Source organism: Geospiza fortis, unplaced genomic scaffold (assembly GCF_000277835.1).
Source record: "Geospiza fortis unplaced genomic scaffold, GeoFor_1.0 scaffold31, whole genome shotgun sequence".
Taxonomy (NCBI): Eukaryota; Metazoa; Chordata; class Aves; order Passeriformes; family Thraupidae; genus Geospiza; species Geospiza fortis.
This window is the reverse complement of record NW_005054483.1, coordinates 735,433-756,261: the sequence shown is the minus strand read 5'-3', so window position 1 is coordinate 756,261 and position 20,829 is coordinate 735,433. Positions and strand designations below refer to the sequence as shown.

The following is a 20,829-nucleotide window of genomic DNA, read 5'->3' as shown; positions in this document are numbered from 1 at the left end:
TCAGAGCCGGCAAGGGCAATAGCAGCCCGGTAGGAGAAAGTAAAACCGTGACTGGGCTCGACCTGGCTTTGACCTCCTCCTCCTCCTCCTCCTCCTCAGGGCTGGGCCGGGGCCAGCTGCCTCAGGGAGGGGTGAGCAGTGCCAGGTCACCTTCCCCCGCAGGGAACGCTGCTCGTGCTCTGGCACTGCTGAGAAATGCCTAAGCCATGGGTCAGAACCCCACAGACGCCTGCCAGGACAAAATTCATGGGGTGAATAATATGAAAAAAATCATGTTCATGAGAAACTGGAGCTGGAAATGCTGGAAGAGGCCCTTGCTCTCTTCCAGGTCGCTTAAGTGTTGTGTTTGGCATAGAAATAATTACTTTCTAACTTTTTTCCTCCTTGTTTTTTAGAATACTTAAAAAGTCATGATGTGATCTAAGTAATTCAGTAAATCAGGTTCCCATCTTGGCAGCTACCTGAGTTTCTCAAAATTCTTTGAGCAGATTGCCTAATATATAAATTGCACAACAGAAAACATTACAGTTCTGTGAATGTGGGTAAGTTGCAACACTGAAGATACAGATAAGATAAAACCCTCAAATTAGAGAGCTCATGTTCTTTAGGTTGTCAGTACAACCTAACATGAGCTTTCTAATTTGTGTTTTATGTTAGTACAACCTAAAGAACATGGGCTTTCTAATTTGAGTGTTTTACCTTATCTGTATCTTCAGGGAGGAAAAAATATTTCAATTTAAAAAAATTATTCACTGGAGGAAAAAATATTTTTAAATATCCATTTATTTAAATATAGATATACTCCATGGTGGTGTTGTCATATACATTTTAAGTGAGGTGCTTTATTGTGGATATGTCTTAGAAATAACTTGTAATGGGTTTGGGGGGGAAAAAAAAGCAAACCCCCCCAGGTGTTTGCTGAAAGGAATGAATGCCAGCATTTGTGAGGCAGCATCATTTGCAAAAGCTGTTTCCCAAGCCACACCTTTGGCTTCCTCCCACTCTTCAAGTATACTACTAATGCTAGAAACTGAAAATGGCTCAGAAAGTCAATTCAGAGTGTGTTCTGCTTATTTCCATTAGTGATGTGAGGGAGGACTGTGTGTACAGACCAGGCAAAGGCATGTCATCATTTGAGTGCTCAAAAATAATGCTGAGATATAATAGAATACAATACCAGATATCCTCCTTTCTTTCTTTTTCTGGGGACCTGGTCAAAAGGAGGTGTCTGGGTTGTTCCTTGTATTTGTAGAAGGTTCCTGAAGTAGAGTCTTTTAGAATATTTATTTTTGCACAGTTGTGAATGCATAGAGGGATTCTGAAAGAATTACTGATTAAAGCTTCTGCCTTCCCTTTTCCTTGAAAAACCCTGAAACTGGCTTTTTATCTACACATAACATGAACTCAGTTGGCTTCTCTGCAGCAAGTGCCCATTACACATTATCACACAGTCGGTGAATTATTCTGCTATTTGCACTCCAGTCAGAATGAACAATAGTTTTGCTTTTCATTTTACATTGTTTGTGGCATCACATTTGTTTTCCCAACTATTTTGGCAGGCACCCAGCTGCCTCCCTTGCTGCTCACTCCCTGAGTGTGCTGATGTGTGTTTGTGTGTTCTCTGCCCTGTCAAAGCTCTGCTCCACAGCCAGGTCCTGCCTGCAGATCCCCCAGGGCTCAGCACTTTGCTCCTGCAGCTTGTCTTGTCAGGCTTGAAACCTGCTTTAAATCCTAATCCTTGCTACTCCCTAGGGAGAGATGAAGGTGTGGGCAGCCTTAGGGCACAGATTTTCAAATTCTTCCAATGCATTAAAATTTTTAAGTGCCTAATGTGTTTGGATCCCAACCAGCACACCAGACTGGCTGTTCTGTACCAGGGAAAAGCTCTGATAAATATGGGCTGCAAGGAGGGACCAAGAGGAACTACATCACTTTTAACAGCAAAAGCAAAGTCATGCTGGGTGAGAGGAACTCCAGATATCACAGCAGGCAGGAGACAAGCCTGGCTGCAAGGCAGCTTTGGAAGGAGAGACCCTGGGGGTCCTGATGAGCAGCTAGCTGAATGTGATTTCTCCAGTGGGGTCCAGCTTCATTCTGGGCTGGGTCAGCAAGAATACAGCCAGTAGGTCATGTGAATTATTATTTCCCACACTGTTAAGCACTCATAATCCCAAAAAAATTGGAATACTGTGCCCAGTTTTGAGGTCTCCACTGAAAGAAAAGCTGAAGATTCAGTGGAGGAGCCATACAGGGCAGGAGCACTTACAAGATACAAAACCTGCAAGGCAAGAACACTGGATTTTTTTCAGTACAGGGCAAAAAGAATAAGGGCAGAGCCACTTGACATTTTTAAGCTACCTAATGGGCACAGGACAGTGTAGAGCCAAACTCTCCTTTGTGCATGCCAGAGATGAGAGGCAAGTGTCAGAAATTGCAGAGAAAAATTTACACAGCTAAAGAAGAAAATAAACCTGGTGGTTAAACAATCAGTTTTCTGACTACTGACAAGGATGGAGATTTTGCACTTGACTAGACAAGGCTCTCCACATCCTGACCTGATTTTGAAGGTTTCCCTGCTTTGAGCAGATTGGACAAGAGACCTCCCAAGTTTCTTTTTCAGTCTAAATGATTCCACACTTCTAAGAAAGCAAGGGACCCCCACCAAGCTGGAGCCACCTGTCCATATGGCAGTGAGCTAAACAGATTTGGATACCCGACACCAGCAAGCCTGAGTTTATTTTGGGCACAGCTGATGCACAAGAAAATATCACTATGTGCGTAAAACACCTCTTTGTAGTGATGTAACTGACAGCCATGAGCTCCTGAATACAAAAATGTCTGAGTTTCCATAGAAACTAACTTGGTTAATCCTTCCTGCATCCTTCATTTCTCTACAGGAGAGAATCAAGGCTGTCAGCACAACTTTACAAAAAGACACCCCCAAAGCCACACGTGCAGCTGACATTAGGGGCATCTCTGTGAGCTGGATGCTGCTCATACAAGGGGTGAATACCTGGCTAGGTGTGTATCACACCACACACACCAACAGCTTCAGCACTGCAAATGATCTACACCATGTTAGAGCACAGCATCCCTCACCAGGAGAGGCTGAGTTCGCTGGAATGGCAGCACAGGAACACCATGTGTGACAATGCATTCTTCTCCACCTTATCTATCTTGCCTTCCCTTTAACTTTTCCCTTCCCCTCTGCTTGTAGTTGAGTTATTCCATTCCTAGACCTGGTGTTCTTGAAAGGATAAGGATTTTTAGTGAGCACAAGAACAAACCAGCATACCAGTTTCTCACCATTTTGCCATTGATCAAACTACAGTGCATTCCCTAAATTCCTCCTGTCCCAGTGCCAAGTTCCTCAGTCATAAGCCACATACCTGTATTATGAAAGCAAGTATTCTGTTGTTGATCAGAGAGGGGATTTTATTTTTTAGAATTACCATGACAGGGTTTTCATGGGTAGTTAATTAATTGTTGCAGTTGAATAATCAGAAGCCTGACCTCTACTTTTCCTATGCCAGTAATCTGCAGAAGCATGTTGTAGAATTTGAATACAAAACAACCACAGAGCTATCTGCAGGTCACTGAGACATTTAGCTTTCACTGTGTCCATAGCTTGTTACCAGGGACCACTGGTGATACAGTGAACTTTGTGTATAATACAGGAAAGAGAAGAAAGTACTGAAGTTCTTTCATGCTCCCCCCATTGCAAGGCATGGCTGCCTTCTCTTGGTTCCCAGATGGAATCCAGACACAGAATGTAGAAGATTTCAGTCCACTGAAAAAGAGCAGTCTTGTGTTTCTAGGTACCCCTGAGGGTTTTTCCATTTACGGGGGATTTTTTTGCATGTTGTAGTTTTTTTAACTCCTTGATTCAAAGTGACCAAACAGTCAACATCTTTCTACACTTGCCTGCAGACATGCACATGCATTTACTGATCCCATATGCTTTCTTCTTTATGTGCTGGAAACTCAGTTGTAATACCTTAAAATTAATCAATACATCAACCCACATCCTCTAAAATACAAATACAAACTAACAAAACTGCAGGCTCATATACATTGTGCAGCCAGCAAAGAAAATGTCTAGCCTGATTTTCTCTGTAATTTCAAAGTGGTCAGAACAAGGACTTCCCTGTTTCTACAGACAACATCCCACAGCACATGAGACAATACTTCTTATCTTTGCTACTGTTAAAGAAGCCAGTGAACTCAAACAGAATTCCTCATATTTCCCACCTGCAGGGTTAATTCTGCAGTACTCAGCCACTAAAGCCCCCTGCTAACAGCTGACCACTGAGAAATTTTCTCAAGAAGGGACGGGAAAGAAAACAACATATTACTCAAATTTCTAAGAGCTTGTCTCAGTCAGAGAGCTGTTTTCACAATAACAGAAATCAGAGAGCAGAGCAAGAAGCTGAGAGTAGAGAAGCTCAGGATGGAGGAACAAACCTGTTCTGTCTCTCTGTCCAGAACTGTCCTGCTTACATTACATTTAGGCAGCTTTGGATTGTTTTTGGGTTTTTTAAAATAAAGATTAGACAAAATAGATTTTTAGACAGCAACAAAGGCACAAAGCACATTGGTCAAACCACACAGTTTGAGAGGCAGGGTGCTGTGCTAATAGCAACATCCCTCCTCAGCAATTTTGTAATCAGCATTTAGAACAATACCCAAAGAAATACACAAAGCGATCAATCAACTCAGTGAGCACGCTGCATTTAATCCAGAAAACCCAAATGCCAATTCTCTTTCAAAGAAGCCCACAAGACAACCCCACTAACCCTGCCTCAGCAGCTGCTCTTGCACCTTCCTGCCCACCCCAGCTGCTCCTGGGGCAGCTGTTGCAGAGCTGAGCACACTCAGCTGGGGGAATCCTGCTGGCCACATCCCCACAGCCACCCCCTGGTCCTCTGCCCTCCTTGGGCTCACACCTCTTTTCTAACAGCTCCTGAAACTACCTGGGCAGGAGTTAAGAGGCTTTTGGCTCAAGGAAGACTTAACCACATCTCTCAGTCAGACTTTATAGATTAATACTCCAAATGTTCACCTTTAATTTTTTAGGCTGGGAGCAGTTCCTTAGGATGATGTACAAGCATGAGGGAGCACCCTGAGGGACAGTCCAGCTCACCAGTGACAGCTGGGTACAGCCCAGAGACAGGAGTTGGGAACAGGAGGTCAGGACTGCCAGAATTCAGAAAGGAGAGCACAGCAAAAAATCTGTATGTTCAGCTGTTAACCAGCCAAAAATCAGCTGTGGAGGATGGTTCAGCTGCACTCCCAGCATCTCTTCTTGGCCACACTGGGTGGTCACAGCAGAGCTGGTTTGTTCAGCTCTTGATGATGGTTGTGGCATAATTGGAGTCTGTATCTACTCCAACGAAGTGTGAGATAAACTCCCTGCAGATCTGCAAGACAGTCCCCACTTGTCACTGAGAGCTATTCAGATACTAATGCTCATACTGGCTACAGAATCACTAAATAATTTATCCTTTTAATGTATTTCTATTTTCTCTCTTTCATAATACCATTTAATCTTCCTGGTTCCAGTTACCACATTTGTAAGATCAGATCTCTTCTGGGGCTTTACTTGCTGAAAGCTTCATCCTCTTTCTGTTACTTTTTCAGATTATTCAGGTAGAGAATATATTCTGAACAGTAACTATCAACAGTCATGTTAAATAAAATTAAATAAATAAAGGCTTGCATTATTATATGGGTTTCCCACTCTACCCTGCATGTATCTCTGTCTGTAACCTGTTTCTCCTACAATACATTTATTTTCTAACACTTATTACAGGGCTTCAGTGGTCTGTGTAGTTTTATCTCTCACGTACCTTGCCTTGGCCTCTCTCCCACCAATGACTGCAGTGTAGAATAGATTATAAAATTCTATCAAAGTTCATGGTGTTTCCCCTAATCCTGAAATGTCCTTGGATTCAGAACATAGTTAATTTGTTGCTTTTACTTCTGCTTTTTGATACAGTGATTTTACTTCCATAGAGACTTCTTTTGATACAGCTCTCTTAAGAGAGGAAAAGATGTAACCTGTTTTGGAGCTTTAACCACATAAAACCACATTAACAGAGTTAATCTTAATCAGTTCCTCATTTGGACCATATGTCACCCTACTTTGGTTTTGCTGCATTTATTTCCTTGTAGTGAAATGGGAAATTTCTGATCAACATCATGTAACACTCCCTGTTTCACTTGCCTTTCTTACTCCATTATTTCCCTTGCCTCAACCCATCACTCTTAGTATTCCCCAGGAGCAAATGCAATGATGCACTAATGTTTTGTCTGCTTTCATTTGATTTCTAGGAAAAGCATCAACCTGTCATGAAAAATAAGCCATTACTCATCTCTGCAGCTGATGATGGATAGTTTTCCCTCTCTAATCGACCTGAGTGCTCCCCAGAAGGCTGTTTTGTCAGAGCTGCTCTTCTGAGCTGCTGTCTTGGTTTTGCTGGCAAAGAGCAGATAAACATTAATACACCTTCTCAGGGTATTTTCCATCCCATTCACCTTTTGTTTTGGGCAGTGTAGGGTAACTTCCTCAGGCAGAACAATAAACATTCTCATATTTCTTGGTGTCATCTGGGCAGCTCCTTCCTCGCTGCCATACCAGAATACCTGCAGTGTTTTGAGATCTCCAGTGCTGCCCTCACTGTCTATGGCTGGCACAATGAACAATGGTTCCATTTCTTCACTCTTTGGATTTGCTGGGTTTGTTCTCTTCTGCTTCCCTGACTGCTGCTAACCCCGTGTGATTATCCCTTGTGGCACTAAGCTATTTCCCAGGCTGCTGAAGAGAGGATCTTCTGAATGTGTGAGCAGCCACATCAGCTCACTTACTTCCTTTTGCTAATGGGGGATGTTTTTTTAATGTGTGCTGACAACTGGATAGAGTCTATAAGCCCTGACTGCTACAACTTCTGACATTCTTCAAAGACAATGGACAGGGTAAATTACAGGATGGTAGAAGAGGACTCATGAGATTTTGATTGCTTAACCATAGACATGAAACACAATCACTTGCAGACAGCTTTTTACAGGTGTTTCCCAATGTGCCATAGGGGACCTTCCCAGTGTGTCAGTGGCAGCCCAGAAAAAGGTACAGGATAGCCTTGGACAGTGCCCATTCTGGAGGAAATACCTCCTCTCTGCAGGGAGTCACAGGGAAGTGGAAAGTAGCTGTGCATGCTAGCTTGAAATTGCCAAAATAAAGGAACTCACTTTGAAGCCTACAGTTTCGTACAGTATTTTGCACAATTAAGGTTGGAAATCTGCTTAGCTACAGAAAATGCAAAAAGCAAACACAGGGAGAGAGAGGAGAGAGGAGATTCTGTGGTAAAATATTAAGAGAAAGATGGAAGGTGCAGTTTATATTGCAGGAAAGCTACTTGAGAATACCAGGCAATTGGAATTTGGCAATATTCCAGTTTGAAATTTGGCAAAATTACCATTTGGAATTTGACAAAATTTTGGTCCATTTTTTGTTGCAGATGATGCAAAAATACAAAAGAAACAAGAGGGTTTGGTCATGGATTTGGAAGTGAAATTCTTGCTAATAAAAAAAGTACTTGTCTGATATATACTCTGATGTTGGTTTGAAAACCCAGGAGTCAGAATACTGTTTTTGGAAAACTGTATTCTACCACTTTGATGTGCTGATGTCCATCTGTGCTTGCAGTATAATTTGGAATAATTTGTCCAGGACAGAACTGTCTCTCCATTGCCTGAAGAGTCGCTTTATTTTCTGTGACGGGCAAGGGTCAGAGCACAGTTTGTAAAGCAAAAAGCACAAATCTTTGCCGATTCTGTTGCCTCACAGATTTCATTCTGCTGCAGCTGGTGGCTGAGCATTTGTGCCTGGGATGGCTGAGGAGCAGGAGCTGACTCAGGCCCACAGAGGTGCCCTGGAGCCCCCGGTGCAGCAGCGCAGCAGCAGCACGTACCGCAGCGCGGAGCACTCGCAGGCGCTGCTCAGCGGGCTGGTGTCGCTCAGGGACAGCAGCATCCTCTTCGATGTGGTGCTGGTGGTGGAGGACAAACCCATCGAGGCTCATCGCATCCTCCTGGCTGCCTCCTGTGACTACTTCAGGTACACTGCTGTCGCCCCGATTCTTAAAGTTTTTCTGATGTTTACATTCTTGTAACGAACTTTCTCACGCACTTCCTGTAAATAACTTATTGGTTTGCATTCTTTTATGGAGGAAGAGAAATTTGATAGACTTGGTTTGTCCAGGGTCATTGGAGAGGTGGCACTGTTGTCCTCCAATCCACTTTTGGAAATCAAGAAACTTTTGGAAATCAATAAATGTTGGAGTCAGAAATTAAATGCCCTCTTTTTTACCTTAGAAAGTCCAGTGTCCGCTGTGGTGGTGTTTGCAGTGCCACAGCGCTGATCTCCCTTAGGACAAGGGAAGAGATCAGAATGTTGACTCATGTTTCAGAAGGTTGATTTATTATTTTATTATATATATTATATTAAAAGAAAATGATATATTAAAACTTATTAAAAGAATAGAAGAAAGGATTTCATCAGAAGTTTAGCAAGGAAAGGAAAGGAATGATAACAAAAGCTCGTGACTCAGACAGTCCGTGCCAGCTGTGATTGGCCATTAATTAGAAACAACTACATGAGACCAATCAAAGATGCACCTGTTGCATTCCACAGCAGCAGATAATTATTGTTTACATTTTGTTTCTGAGGCCTCTCAGCTTCTCAGGAGAAAAATCCTAGCAAAAGGATTTTTCATTAAATATGTCCGTGACAGTCTGCGTCGATTTATTTCGTGTCCTAGAGGGACACGCAACAGGCACATGTTGTGGTGTTGTTCTGGGTCTTAGGATGAGGTGAGAGATGAGAATTGACTCCAAGTTCTCAGAAGGCTGATTTATTATTTTATGATATTATATTAAAAGAAAATGATATATTAAAATTATAGTAAAGAAAGAGAAAGGAGACATCAGACAGCTAGAAAATAATGAATAATAAAAACTTGTGACTGACTAGAGAGTCTTGACACAGCTGGACTGGGATTGGTTATTAAGTAAAAACAATTCACATGCTGGGTAAACAATTCTCCAAATCACATTCCAAAGTAGCAAAACATGGAAAAGTTGAAGCTTCTCAGGAGAAAAAAATACTGGTGAAGGACTTTTTCATAAAATATCACAGTAACAGGCACGTAGCTGGCTGTTAGTCACAGCTGTGACATCCAAAGCTTCTGGCTGGGCAGACTCCTTCTGAATGGAAAATCAGACCTCTAAGATGGAGCTGAGGCTGTTGTAGCCACGTTTCTCCTCACAGAGAAAAGCAAGGCAATCTTCCCAAGAACATTTCTGGGATTCACCTTCTCTGAACATCAGAGAATGATCAAAACAATTCTTATCTCATTTGCTGTGCCTGTGTTGTGCAATAGTAGAATGCAATATGGAGATTGTTTGCCCACAGTGATGGTGGTTTTTTTCCTTGGCCTATCAGGGCCAGGTGTGTGTGTGTGTCAGGACTGGTTCTGTGCATTTGAGTGCTTGGCAGGTTCAGTTTAGATGTAATGTAACATAATGTAATACAGTGTAATAAAGTAATTATTTAGCCTTCCTTTGCTCTTTCTGCAATACTGCCTCTCGCCTGTTCCTGTGTCATTCTCAGCACAAGAGTGACAGGCTGTTTCAAAATACTAACTATGGCTTTATTCACCTCTCTGTTATTTCTCTGCAGAAATAAAGCTCTTGTTCCTGCACACTGAGCTTACCTCCACTAAATTCACTGTGGTACTTGGAGGTTTATAAAGAGGAGGGACTATCTGAACTGGTGTCTTCTGCTTAAGTGCACTCTAAGTGGCTTTTAACATATCCTTAGCATTGTAAGACTTTGCCTGTGGTGGTGATCATTTTATAATACACAAAAAAACTCACTGGAGCTGGATCACTGCTGTGTGCCTGTAGGGTGACTCACTGGCCATTAAACCAGGCAGTCCCCAGGCAATTTGATGAGCAGTTCCTTTGTTTTCATACAGCAAACACCCAAGTCAATCCAGACAAATTTCTAACTGAAGGAAGAACTGCTCTACCTTGGGAAAAAATCCCACTGTCCCGAGTTCCTCTGTGTTTCCTCTTCCCCCACACCCAGAGTATCTGCCTTTGACCATTGACTACCCATAGGTACTGGGTGTGTATTTAAGTTCTTCACCTGAACTGTACCTTCTAGGTTGCCCCTACTGTTTTCCTGCACAATGAAGTGTTACTTTCTTAGGTCCTAAAGGCCTGTACTCTTAACTTAGAGAAAAGGTAATCACATTAGAGTGTCTAGCTCTGTTTTTGTATTTCCAAATATTTTTGTGTTCCCAGGACAACATAAGATGAGCAAACTGGAAATAGCTTTAATGTAAATCTGCCATAGCATGTGCCATTGTCTGTTTTGCAGAGGAATGTTTGCAGGAGGATTGAGAGAGATGGAACAAGAAGAAGTTCATATTCATGGCATCTCCTACAATGCAATGTGTAAAATCTTGAACTTCATTTACACTTCTGAGCTGGAACTCAGTGTGAACAGTGTACAGGAAACCTTAGCTGCAGCCTGCCAGCTTCAGGTGAGGTACTGGGAGATGTGACAAAAAAGAAACAAGAAACAAAAAGCAACAATGAAAGAGACAGAAAACATGGATATCTGGTTAGAGGGAGGGTTAGGGGATGAGCAGGAGCATAGGCATGATAAGAAGGATTTCTGGGATGCTGTATCCACTGGAACTAACTGTGGAAGGATAGGAGCAATGAATGGGTCCTTACACATCTCATTTGTGCCAATGGTTTAATTCGTTAAAACATTACTCATTTCATATAGAGGAGTATTTTATATAGCATTCATTTTCACTGATGTGTTTGTGAAAGCTTCCCTGAAATAGAATATCCCTGGCCTACGGTAAGGAATAGGGTTTGCTGCTCAGAAATTGTGCTGCTCAAGGTGAGTCCACAGGCACATGACCTCTCCTGACCCCACCACTACAGGAAATCCTGCCACCATGGTTTGCACTAAGTGCAGGCTTCATGTGCTTTTAAGACAAGGTTTTTTCTCTAATTTCCCCTGCAGCTAACTGCTGCACAAGGCTTTGGTACTAAATCCTAAACTTTGTGAGTGCTTGCTTTGGTTGGTTTTACACACTTTGTTAGCAGAGGGGCTCCTGGACAGCAATTAGTTCTTTGTTCCTCCTACCAGATACAACTTTAAATTGTTTTCAGAAGACAATACTAAATATTCATTTTCCTTTCCAATGGCTTCCTATGCTCTTGAATGAAATATTTGTTACAGATACAATCTTTGATATAGCATGTCTGTAGTGCTCTGGGAAAACAAGCACAGAGTGACTGTAATCACCATGTCCTGTGTCTGTTTGCCTGGCTGTTCCCAGGCAGACTGCAGAGCAGGCAGTGCCCAGGGTCCCAATGGAAGGCACATTGCTGCTGCTTCTGAAGCCTGACTTACCATTGCAGCAGAGCGTGGCTAAGAGAGCTGTGTTATATTCATCCACATACCCATGCTGAGTTCTGTTTCTCTGGGGAAAGGTGAATAAGGCACAAGTGACCATGGTGCTCAGACTGTGAGGAGAGCAGCCATTTCATGGACAATTTCCTTACAGTCATCCCAGGCTTCAGTCCCCTGTCTCTCAAGTGTAGGGCAAGTGGTGTCTGAAATGAAAACCTCTCTCTCTTGCAGATTCCAGAAGTCATTAAGTTCTGTTGTGATTTCCTCATGTCCTGGGTAGATGAAGAGAACATCCTTGATGTGTACAGACTAGCTGACCACTATGACTTAAAGCATTTGAGTGAGCAGCTGGACTCCTACATTCTGAAGAACTTCACAGCTTTCTCAAGGACACAGGTGTACCGACAGCTGCCCCTGCAGAAGGTCTACTCCCTTCTCAGCAGCAACCGTTTGGAGGTTAACTATGAGTTTGAAGTTTATGATGGAGCACTTTTTTATCATTATTCTCCAGAGGAACTGGAGACAGATCAGGTCTCCCTGATGGAGCCCCTTAAGCTACTTGAGACAGTTCGTTTTCCTCTGATGGAACCCCAGATCCTGCAAAGACTTCATGACAAATTAAGTCCATGTCCTTTAAAAGATACAGTTGCAGATGCATTAATGTACCACAAGAATGAATGTCTTCAGCCAATGCTTCAGAGCTCCCAGACACAGCTGAGATCAGAGTTCCAGTGTGTAGTGGGATTTGGAGGGATGCATTCTACTCCATCCATTGTCCTCAGTGATCAAGCCAAGTATCTGAACCCCTTGTTGGGGGAGTGGAGGCACTTTACAGCTGCACTGGCCCCCAGAATGTCCAACCAAGGGATTGCTGTTCTCAATAATTTTGTATATTTAATTGGTGGAGACAACAATGTAAGTGGTTTTCGAGCAGAGTCAAGGTGTTGGAGGTAAGATAAGGATAATCCTGCTATTAATTTTATTGCCACCGTGTTGCCCATTTCTGAGTCAGTAAGCCAATAGACAGTCAGTACATTTGCCAGCCAAAAGATCAGGAACTGAGCAGGAGCCTCACTGGAAGAAAACACAAGAAATGAGCTTCATAGTAACAGGAAGCTCCCAGCAGTGCTTATGAGACAGAGCTGAGCCTGACAGTGTAGAAACAGCTACTCACTCAAGAGTACTACTTGTGCTTCTTTCTGCCTTGTTGGAGGAGGGAAGTATTAAAGGTGTGGGAAGCAGTAATGAGTCTCAGCTCTAGGCTGTCTAGATATTCTCTAACTAGCATTGTCTGGAAGTCTTCTATGTGCAGTTTTTGTCCCAATACAAAAGGATTTTAAATAAAATGCTATTACCAACAGATTTTCAAAAATCTGTGTGCACAAGAGCAGCATTCCAGAGTCCTTTTATATTACTGTGTGACAGGGAAGAGCAGGAGAGAGGAGCAGGTTTAGACCTTCATGCCCATTACATTACAGCAAAAACAGATATAAACCCTTCTGTCTTTATATTGTGCTCAGTTTTACAAGTATTAGCTGAGTTGCTCTTATTTTATGGCATGAATAGTTTCAATTCTCAGCCAGTTTTCTCTGTAACTAAAATTTCCAGATGAGAGAGATAGTTTGACATGAAAGTGAATCATGAGACTCACTTTGAGCAGCAGATATTTGGGGAAAAGAATCAAAGAACCCACCACATATTTATGCCATTCTTGTATTTTTGAAGATCTAGATTGAGTCTTTGTGCTATTTTTAGACTGTGTTACCTTGTAGGATGGCTTTGTGCAAACAGAGATTGTGATATGTAACCTGACAGCAGTGTACAAGATAATGGAAAATCTAGGCTTTGATAGCATGATTATGTCAGCCAAACTACATCTTCTATAAATAGAACAAAACAACTTTGCTAATAATAAAATGCTGACAAGGCCAAATTTCACATCACTTAGAGATGAGCTCAATCTCAGCTGAAGCCAGTGCAGTAACCCACATCCACAGAGCTGTCTGCTATTCCTGCAGTGATTCTGCAGCTGCAGGAATAACTTTCTTTGATCCCATTCTTTTACAAGGTATGACCCACGACACAACAGATGGTTCCAGATCCAGTCCCTGCAGCAAGAGCACGCTGACCTCAGTGTTTGTGTCGTGGACAACTATATTTATGCCGTCGCAGGCCGAGATTACCATGAAGACCTGAGGGAAGTGGAGAGGTATGACCCTAAAACCAACACTTGGGAATATGTGACACCTCTGAAGAAGGAGGTAAGGAGTGCATTAGCCACACACACTACCACAGTCCCCCTATTCCTGATTTAAGCTTGCTAGATGTTTTTCTCAGGTGTAACTTTTAATTTGCTGATATTCAGATGGGAAGCAGTAAACTCTGTATATGCAATAAATGGATGACAAGAAAATGAAGTAATAGCATATGTAAATTACATTTCCCAGTTAAATGCTTATTTTTCCTGTTTCTTGTTGATTTTGCCTGCACCTTTATTGTGTTAATTCTTAAAACTGTTAATAAAACAAGTAATAAATGTGTGTCACTGCTGAAAATATAAAAAGCCTGAATTGAGTGCTACTAAATAGAATAACTTGCATTCCTGATAACACTGCTTGTATAAGAAAAATCGACAATAAAAAGGCTTCCAAGTAGATTAGGGAGTAAAGTTATAGTATGAAGGAACAATAAAGACAGAGAATGCTGCAGTTCTGGAACTTTTAGAAATTCTAATGTGTTTCATTTAGAAATTCACAATTATAATATCTTAAAAAGAACTGTCCATAAGAAAATCCTTTCTGCTTTTGATCCCTGCATAACTCATGACCAATATCACTGCCTTCATGTCTATTCCCTGCTTCCAAACCGGGATAAACACACAAATGCAGACCTGAAGCTGTTGCTTTGCCATGGTTGTGCTGTGCAGGTGTACGCCCACGCGGGAGCGGCGCTGGATGGGAAGATGTACATCACGTGTGGCAGGAGAGGAGAGGATTACCTGAAGGAGCTGCAGTGCTATGACCCCAGGACTGACCGCTGGGACGTGCTGGCAGACGGCCCCGTGCGGCGCGCGTGGCACGGCATGGCCGCGCTGCTGGGCAAGCTCTACGTCATCGGGGGCAGCAACAACGACTCCGGCTACAGGAGGGACGTGCACCAGGTGAGAGCAGCTGACACCTCGTAAGATCCACGTCTCTGGGCTATTGTTTGAGTCCACTCTGGCTGGCTATGGACCCTGGCCTCTCGGGGCCTTTCTGGGTCGCTGCGACCCCGAGATTTTTCAAAGTCTCTTTTTCCAGCCCGGAGCTTGAAGAGTGAGTCAGAGTTCTTCATTTCTCAGTCTCAAGGTTGTTTATTGTTTCTTATCTATAAAAAATTTTCTCCTCCCTGCCGAGGTCCAGCAGGACAGTTCCAGGCACTCTGCCTGCTCCCAGGGCGGTGTTATGTCTTTAAACTAAAAACTACGAGTACAATGTTTACAATTACTTCCCAATACCAATCACCTATGTTAGACAGTGAGCTTCTACTCTAAACCAATCTGTGAGTGCCAGCATCACAGCAGAAGATGGAGGCCAAGAAGAAGAAGGAGAAAGGCTGGACACACCCAGTTCCCTCCATCTTGCCTCCTGAACCCCCATATCAAAAACCCTAAAATCTAGTTTTCCACCCCGTGATAACTTCACTAATATTCTCCTTTAACTGTTGTGGCTTGCTGATCTTCATCTAAGGTTGGTAACTTGCTCCATGGGTCATAATCAAACCCACAGGTGTTTTGGGCTCTGTGCCAGGGTCTCTGAGCCCCCTGGCAGGGGTCCTGGCCGTCCTGGACAGCCAGAGGGATGTTCTGGGTTCCCACACTGGTCCACACGGTCTTACATGGACAAAGCAAAAGACCAGAAATGCTCTTCTCCACGTGGGGACGAGTGTCCTGTTTATTGGCTTGGGAAGGGACATCTCAGACTCTGGTGACCTCCCAGGTAGAAAAGAGAGGGTTCCCTTCTTGCAGGGGACTTTTATACCCGAGGGAATGGGGGCAGGGGAAGAGGACCACAGCCAATGGGATACCATTGAGGAGGGGTAACCAGGGGCCAGACCACCACGGGGTGCAGGGCACAGGGGTGGACGAGGGAGAGACCATGTGATAGGAGAAGGGAATAACAATCCACGTGACATAACATAAACTATTAGTGCAATACAACAGCACCTGGGTCTTTTCTTGGCTTCTTGTGGATGATGGCACTTAGATGTAATGTCTTTCTCTTACTAAGTATGCAAATGAAACTGCCTGCTCAGCTAGATGAGCTCTCCCTCACTCACCTGCAGAACCGGCAATGATTTATTTACTGTTGTCCATCTTGAACACTTTGTCTCACCCACAAAGCACTAAAGCTCTAGCACTTGGAATTCTTACCAATTTTAAAACATCTCTGATGGATAACTTCATTGGCATGCATATCAAAACATCAGTTAAATTTGCTTTATGCTGTCTTTACATTCATTATTTATAAGTGGAGAACTTTTGAATTACCAATGTGTAATTGCAGGGCAGAGCTGTTAAGGATGTAAGTTCCTGCATATTCCCCCTACCTGGGGGTGTGTTGGATGGCAGTTGTCTAATGCAATTAAAATGTACAGTATGGCAAAAGACATCTGGAGAAAACCTTATTCCAGCTTCTAGAACTGCTAGAGACTTGAAAGGAAGACACAAAAAGTAACTGGTTTTGTAGAGCCAGTGGAGATGGCAGAATTAAATCTAGCTGAAGAGTGTGTCTGAATGATAAGAAGGTGCCTACAAATGAAAGCAGTTAGCCAAGTAGGTACCCAATGAAATCTGAAACTCCCTGACATATGGCACAGAGGCAGCTTAGCAGATTTGTCATATTTGTATGTTCCAGCATTTTTTCTCTAATGCAAACAGGTGAATTATGTCTGGGCTTATATTAGCACGTGCTCCCATCCCTTTCACTTTTGTACACATTTTTGGAATGACATATAGCTGTTACTCCAGCAGCAGGGTCAGAACTTGTGATTTCAAAGCTATGTGGCAACTGTGCACTATTTTCTGCTGAGCACTGTACTTGTATTAGATAGTCACATGCTGTCTCCATTATCAACACACTGTCAAAAGACTGATGATATTCCTTCCTAAATAGTTTACCTTATGGCCATACTACAAGTTTATGGCCAAGGATGAATTGGCCAAGCATAAAAATATGGCCAAGGATACAAGTCCAGTTTTGCCTTCTCTCTTTTTTTGTTTTACAGGTTGCCTGCTATAAGCCAAGCACTGATCAGTGGACAAATGTCTGTCCACTTCCTGCAGGACATGGAGAGCCAGGCATTGCAGTCTTAGACAACAGGATTTATGTCTTGGGAGGCAGATCCCACAACAGGGGAATCCGCATGGACTATGTGCACATTTATGATGCAGAGAGAGACTGTTGGGAGGAAGGACCCCAGCTGGAGGATGACATTTCTGGCATGGCTGCCTGTGTCCTCACATTGCCCAGGGCTATTTTAATGGAAACAGAGAAGTGGCTCTCAGAATGGCACGCAGACCGAATGAAGCATCATCTTGACTTTCCACCAGAAGTTATGAGTGTATCAGACTGGGAGGAATTTGACAACTCAAGTGAAGATTAGAATAACTTAATTTTTTTTTTCTTTTTTTCTTTTTTTTTTTGCCAGTGGACAAAGAAATGAAGGCTTGGGGAAAGTACTTGAGAGATTTTATATGTCTTTCTTATATCATAAAAGTATTTAAAGGTTTTAAAAATAAGTGTTTCGCACAAAATGCCATTCACAGTCAGTATCTACCCATCTGCAAGTGTCCTGCACAAAATGCACTTCCAGTCAGTACTGCCCACCTGCCAGAAAGCAGCGTTTTTACAGTAACCACACAACTGCCATTTCCCCCCAGTTGTATAGAGGTTCTTGCACTTTGAAGGAGGCTTTTCTCAGCCTTCAGCATGGACAGAAAAAAAGCACAGAAGGCTCAGCTTGGCTAGCTTCTTTCCTTCCAGCTTTTAGCTCAAAATAGCTTCTTGAGATTTTTTTTTCCTTTTCTTTTGGGTAATAAAACTTCCTAGCCAGCTTAATACAGGAAGGTAACACCTAGTGCTGCCCTCCTGTGCCAGGTGTCAGACAGCTTGATTAGGTTTTCAGCAAGAGTGAACATACAGAAACAGGAAGAGTAGCAAGTCTGAACCTTCATCTCATCTGGGCATGCAGCCATCCTTGTATCTGGCTGAGAGTCTGTGAACTGACACCCACTCCTGAACTTCTATACTGCAAGTTCTGTCAACACAGTGGAAAGAAGATTTCTAGAAAAATCTCTCTGTACAGAATATGGCAATCTCATCATTTCATGGTCAGACACATTTCACTGTTCTCAACCATAAATTAATAAATTCTTGTCAGAACTTTTTTAACTGCTGTCTCCGTTTTATTAACAGTGATGTGGTGGCTGAAAGTTTCATTATATCCTACAGCAGCATTGGCAAAGTTACTCCAGCCTGAGAGATGGGCAAATTTTTCATTCTTTTATTATAGGCTTTACAAGAAAATAAAGAGAACAGAGATTGGTTTGCCATAGCAAAAGAAAAAAATAATGAGATAACAAGAAGTATGGAAGATTACACTGGTCCAAGACCCTGCAGTAGCTGAACTAATGCAGGAACTACAGCTGAGAAAGATAAGGCACAGTAAATCCTTCCTTCATGGGACCTTAAAATAATTGGTTCCTGACTCCCATCTTGCTTACCATTAGGTTAGAAGCTGATTTAAAGTCTGAACCAGTGTCATACTGAACACGATGAGATCCTTCCTCTAGGAGGGGTAGAGTAATCAGTGCATCAGAAAATCCTGAAAAACTCCCAAAAGCTTTTAAATCTTATAGCAATAACAGGCTTGCAGAAAGGCAAAACCAGTGACAATCAGGATGACGTGGGACCAGGCAAGTGTCATCACTTGTGACAAATACTGCACATGGATGTGCCACTTCAGAGAAATGCAGGAAGTTCCTGCACATTCCCCCTACTTGGGGGGATTGGTTATGGAAGCAAAGATGATTTCAAAACAGACCTCAATTACTCTGCTTTAGTAGACTGGGCTGCTGGAAAAAGACTCAAAGAGTATTTGCACATTTGTTTAAATAAGTTCAATAGCTTTTTCTTGGTAAGAGGGACATTTGTTGGACTTCAGCACTGTCAATTTTTACCTCCATCTCTGAACCTTTGCCAATTAGCAAATAAAAGACCTGGTAACTGCAGGAAACCCTGATTAGGAGCTTTTTCAGAAAATACTTTTTTGATAGTGAACTCTGGTCTGCACACAGGGTCTGGAAATACAGACTTTGTTACACTGCAATATTAGAGACTGATAAATATTCCTTTTTTGCCTACAGAGTTACTTGTGATGTGTAGGAATTAAATGTAGCCTGCAGATGTAAGGACATCCCTCTCTGACCTGGGTATCACTAGAACCATTCCTTCCAGACTGCAGGTGGCAATTTGTTTCCTCTGCAAACAAATTATTAAAGTGATTGGTTTCCATTTTCCATTTTAACCAGCACCTCTAGACAGACAAGTGATGCCCTGTGTTATACAAAGATACAGGGTTACTTTTGTTATTTAGATGAAACCTTACTTAGCCTCTAAAACAATGAAAAAAGAATTAATAACTCTTTGTCTAGCTCCTTTTCCTATGTGTACCACTAGAGGGTATTACTCACTGTTACAAATAACCAACCTGAGAGGCTAATTCTTAGATTACAGAGGAGAATAGAAGACATTAATGACTAATTAATGAGCCAAATAAACTTCTTGAGAAAACTTTAGGATAGAGGGGTTTCCACCTTCTACCCTGTCACTCCTTCTGTGTGTGAATACTGATTTCTAGAGAGCCCATCCATTATTCCATTTATCAGCATGTGCTATTTTGTGATTGCATTATTCACTAAATGTTGCAGTTGGATGCTCTGCAAAGCTAATGAATATAAGGCTCAGAATGCAATTGCAAGGAAATTATAGCAGATGATCGCCTACCTTAGCACTACATTGTTTTTCTCTTGTTTTTACTTACTGGTATAATAACCCTAAGTTACATGAACTAACCCTAAGGGCAGGTAATATTTGATAAAAATATAACTTCTTGCTTTCAGCCCCAAAATTTCTTTACATCTGAGCATAATGTGACTTCTGAAAGTTAAGTATGCATTATTGTACTTGCATATATTTCATTTAGGTAAAAAACCACAGAGATTAGCTCAAAGCATCCTAATAATTTTTTAACAGTAGCTCATTTTAGGCCAGCATGTCCTTTTTTCGAACTCACACACAGGCTAAATAATAATAAAATTGCTTTGCTTTAAAAATGTCAATTTTCTCTTACTCAGCAGACATAAAGCACTTCTTGTTTACTGCCATTACCTATATAAACAAAATAGGAAAGATTTCAGGTTTGACAGGAGGATTTTTCAGCTTTCTGCAGGAAAAATTACAGGTTGATACACAGAGCTGTAATTATTATTGATTGGTTTTCCTTTCAGGAACTGAACTTTCATGAGCCCACTTAAGCTTTCTGTTACCTCAAGAAAAACATTTACTCATAGGGATTTCCAGCTGATTCTGTATTTCTTTTTATTTTATAAATTCTCTGGTGTCCTAAATATGTCAATCTTGTATCTGACAGTAAAAGGCTTTTTTGTTTTTTTACAGTAAGCTCTCTGAGCCAGTGTAAAACAAGACATTGTGGACAGATGGACAATGAACTAAGAAAGCTTTAAGTTATTTCTGGTCTGTGAGAGGACAATCAAACAGCTCTTCCCGAACCGAGTGATCAAAATACCAACACTTAAACTGCTGATACTTTAGGAAGTCCAGAAGAATAGTAATTAGCTTCCTTGATGATCTATTTTCCTATTTCCTGCCAGCACAGAGGTAAAGCTGTACAGGCATATTTGCCAGATTTGTAATTAGTGGACTTGTATCCTGAAGTATTTCAGGCTTCCACATTTGCAGAAGTGATTGTGATTGCTTCAGTTTTGTTTCATAACTGCTTTCACTACTGTATTTCTTCTCCAGCTGTCTACTTCCAAATCCAACATAGCCTTTCCCATTTTCCTCCTAGTTTAAATTGGGGTCGTTAATTTTGCATTGGAAGCATACCCAGTACTTGATTTGAAACAAAATAAGGATTTTTATTCTGTACCCTTGACAGAAATTTACTTCTCCTTACTTAGGGATGAGCCACATGTACAATTTATTTGGCACTCAGCCCAACTGATGGGATCAAAAGCTTCTGGTGAAAGGAAGAAGGAACAGCTGGGC

At 42.0% G+C, this 20,829-nt stretch overlaps 1 protein-coding gene across 1 annotated transcript; it reads left to right on the top strand.

Annotated features, from left to right (window-relative positions):
- Positions 1-7,845: 7,845 nt before the first annotated feature.
- On the top strand, positions 7,846-17,923 carry KLHL22 (kelch like family member 22). Its single transcript, XM_005428426.3, has 6 exons — positions 7,846-8,116; positions 10,445-10,610; positions 11,732-12,450; positions 13,569-13,761; positions 14,427-14,660; positions 16,766-17,923. The coding sequence occupies exons 1-6, from the start codon at positions 7,890-7,892 to the stop codon at positions 17,141-17,143; spliced, it is 1,917 nt and encodes a 638-aa protein (XP_005428483.1). The 5' UTR covers positions 7,846-7,889; the 3' UTR covers positions 17,144-17,923.
- The last annotated feature ends 2,906 nt before the right edge of the window (positions 17,924-20,829 follow it).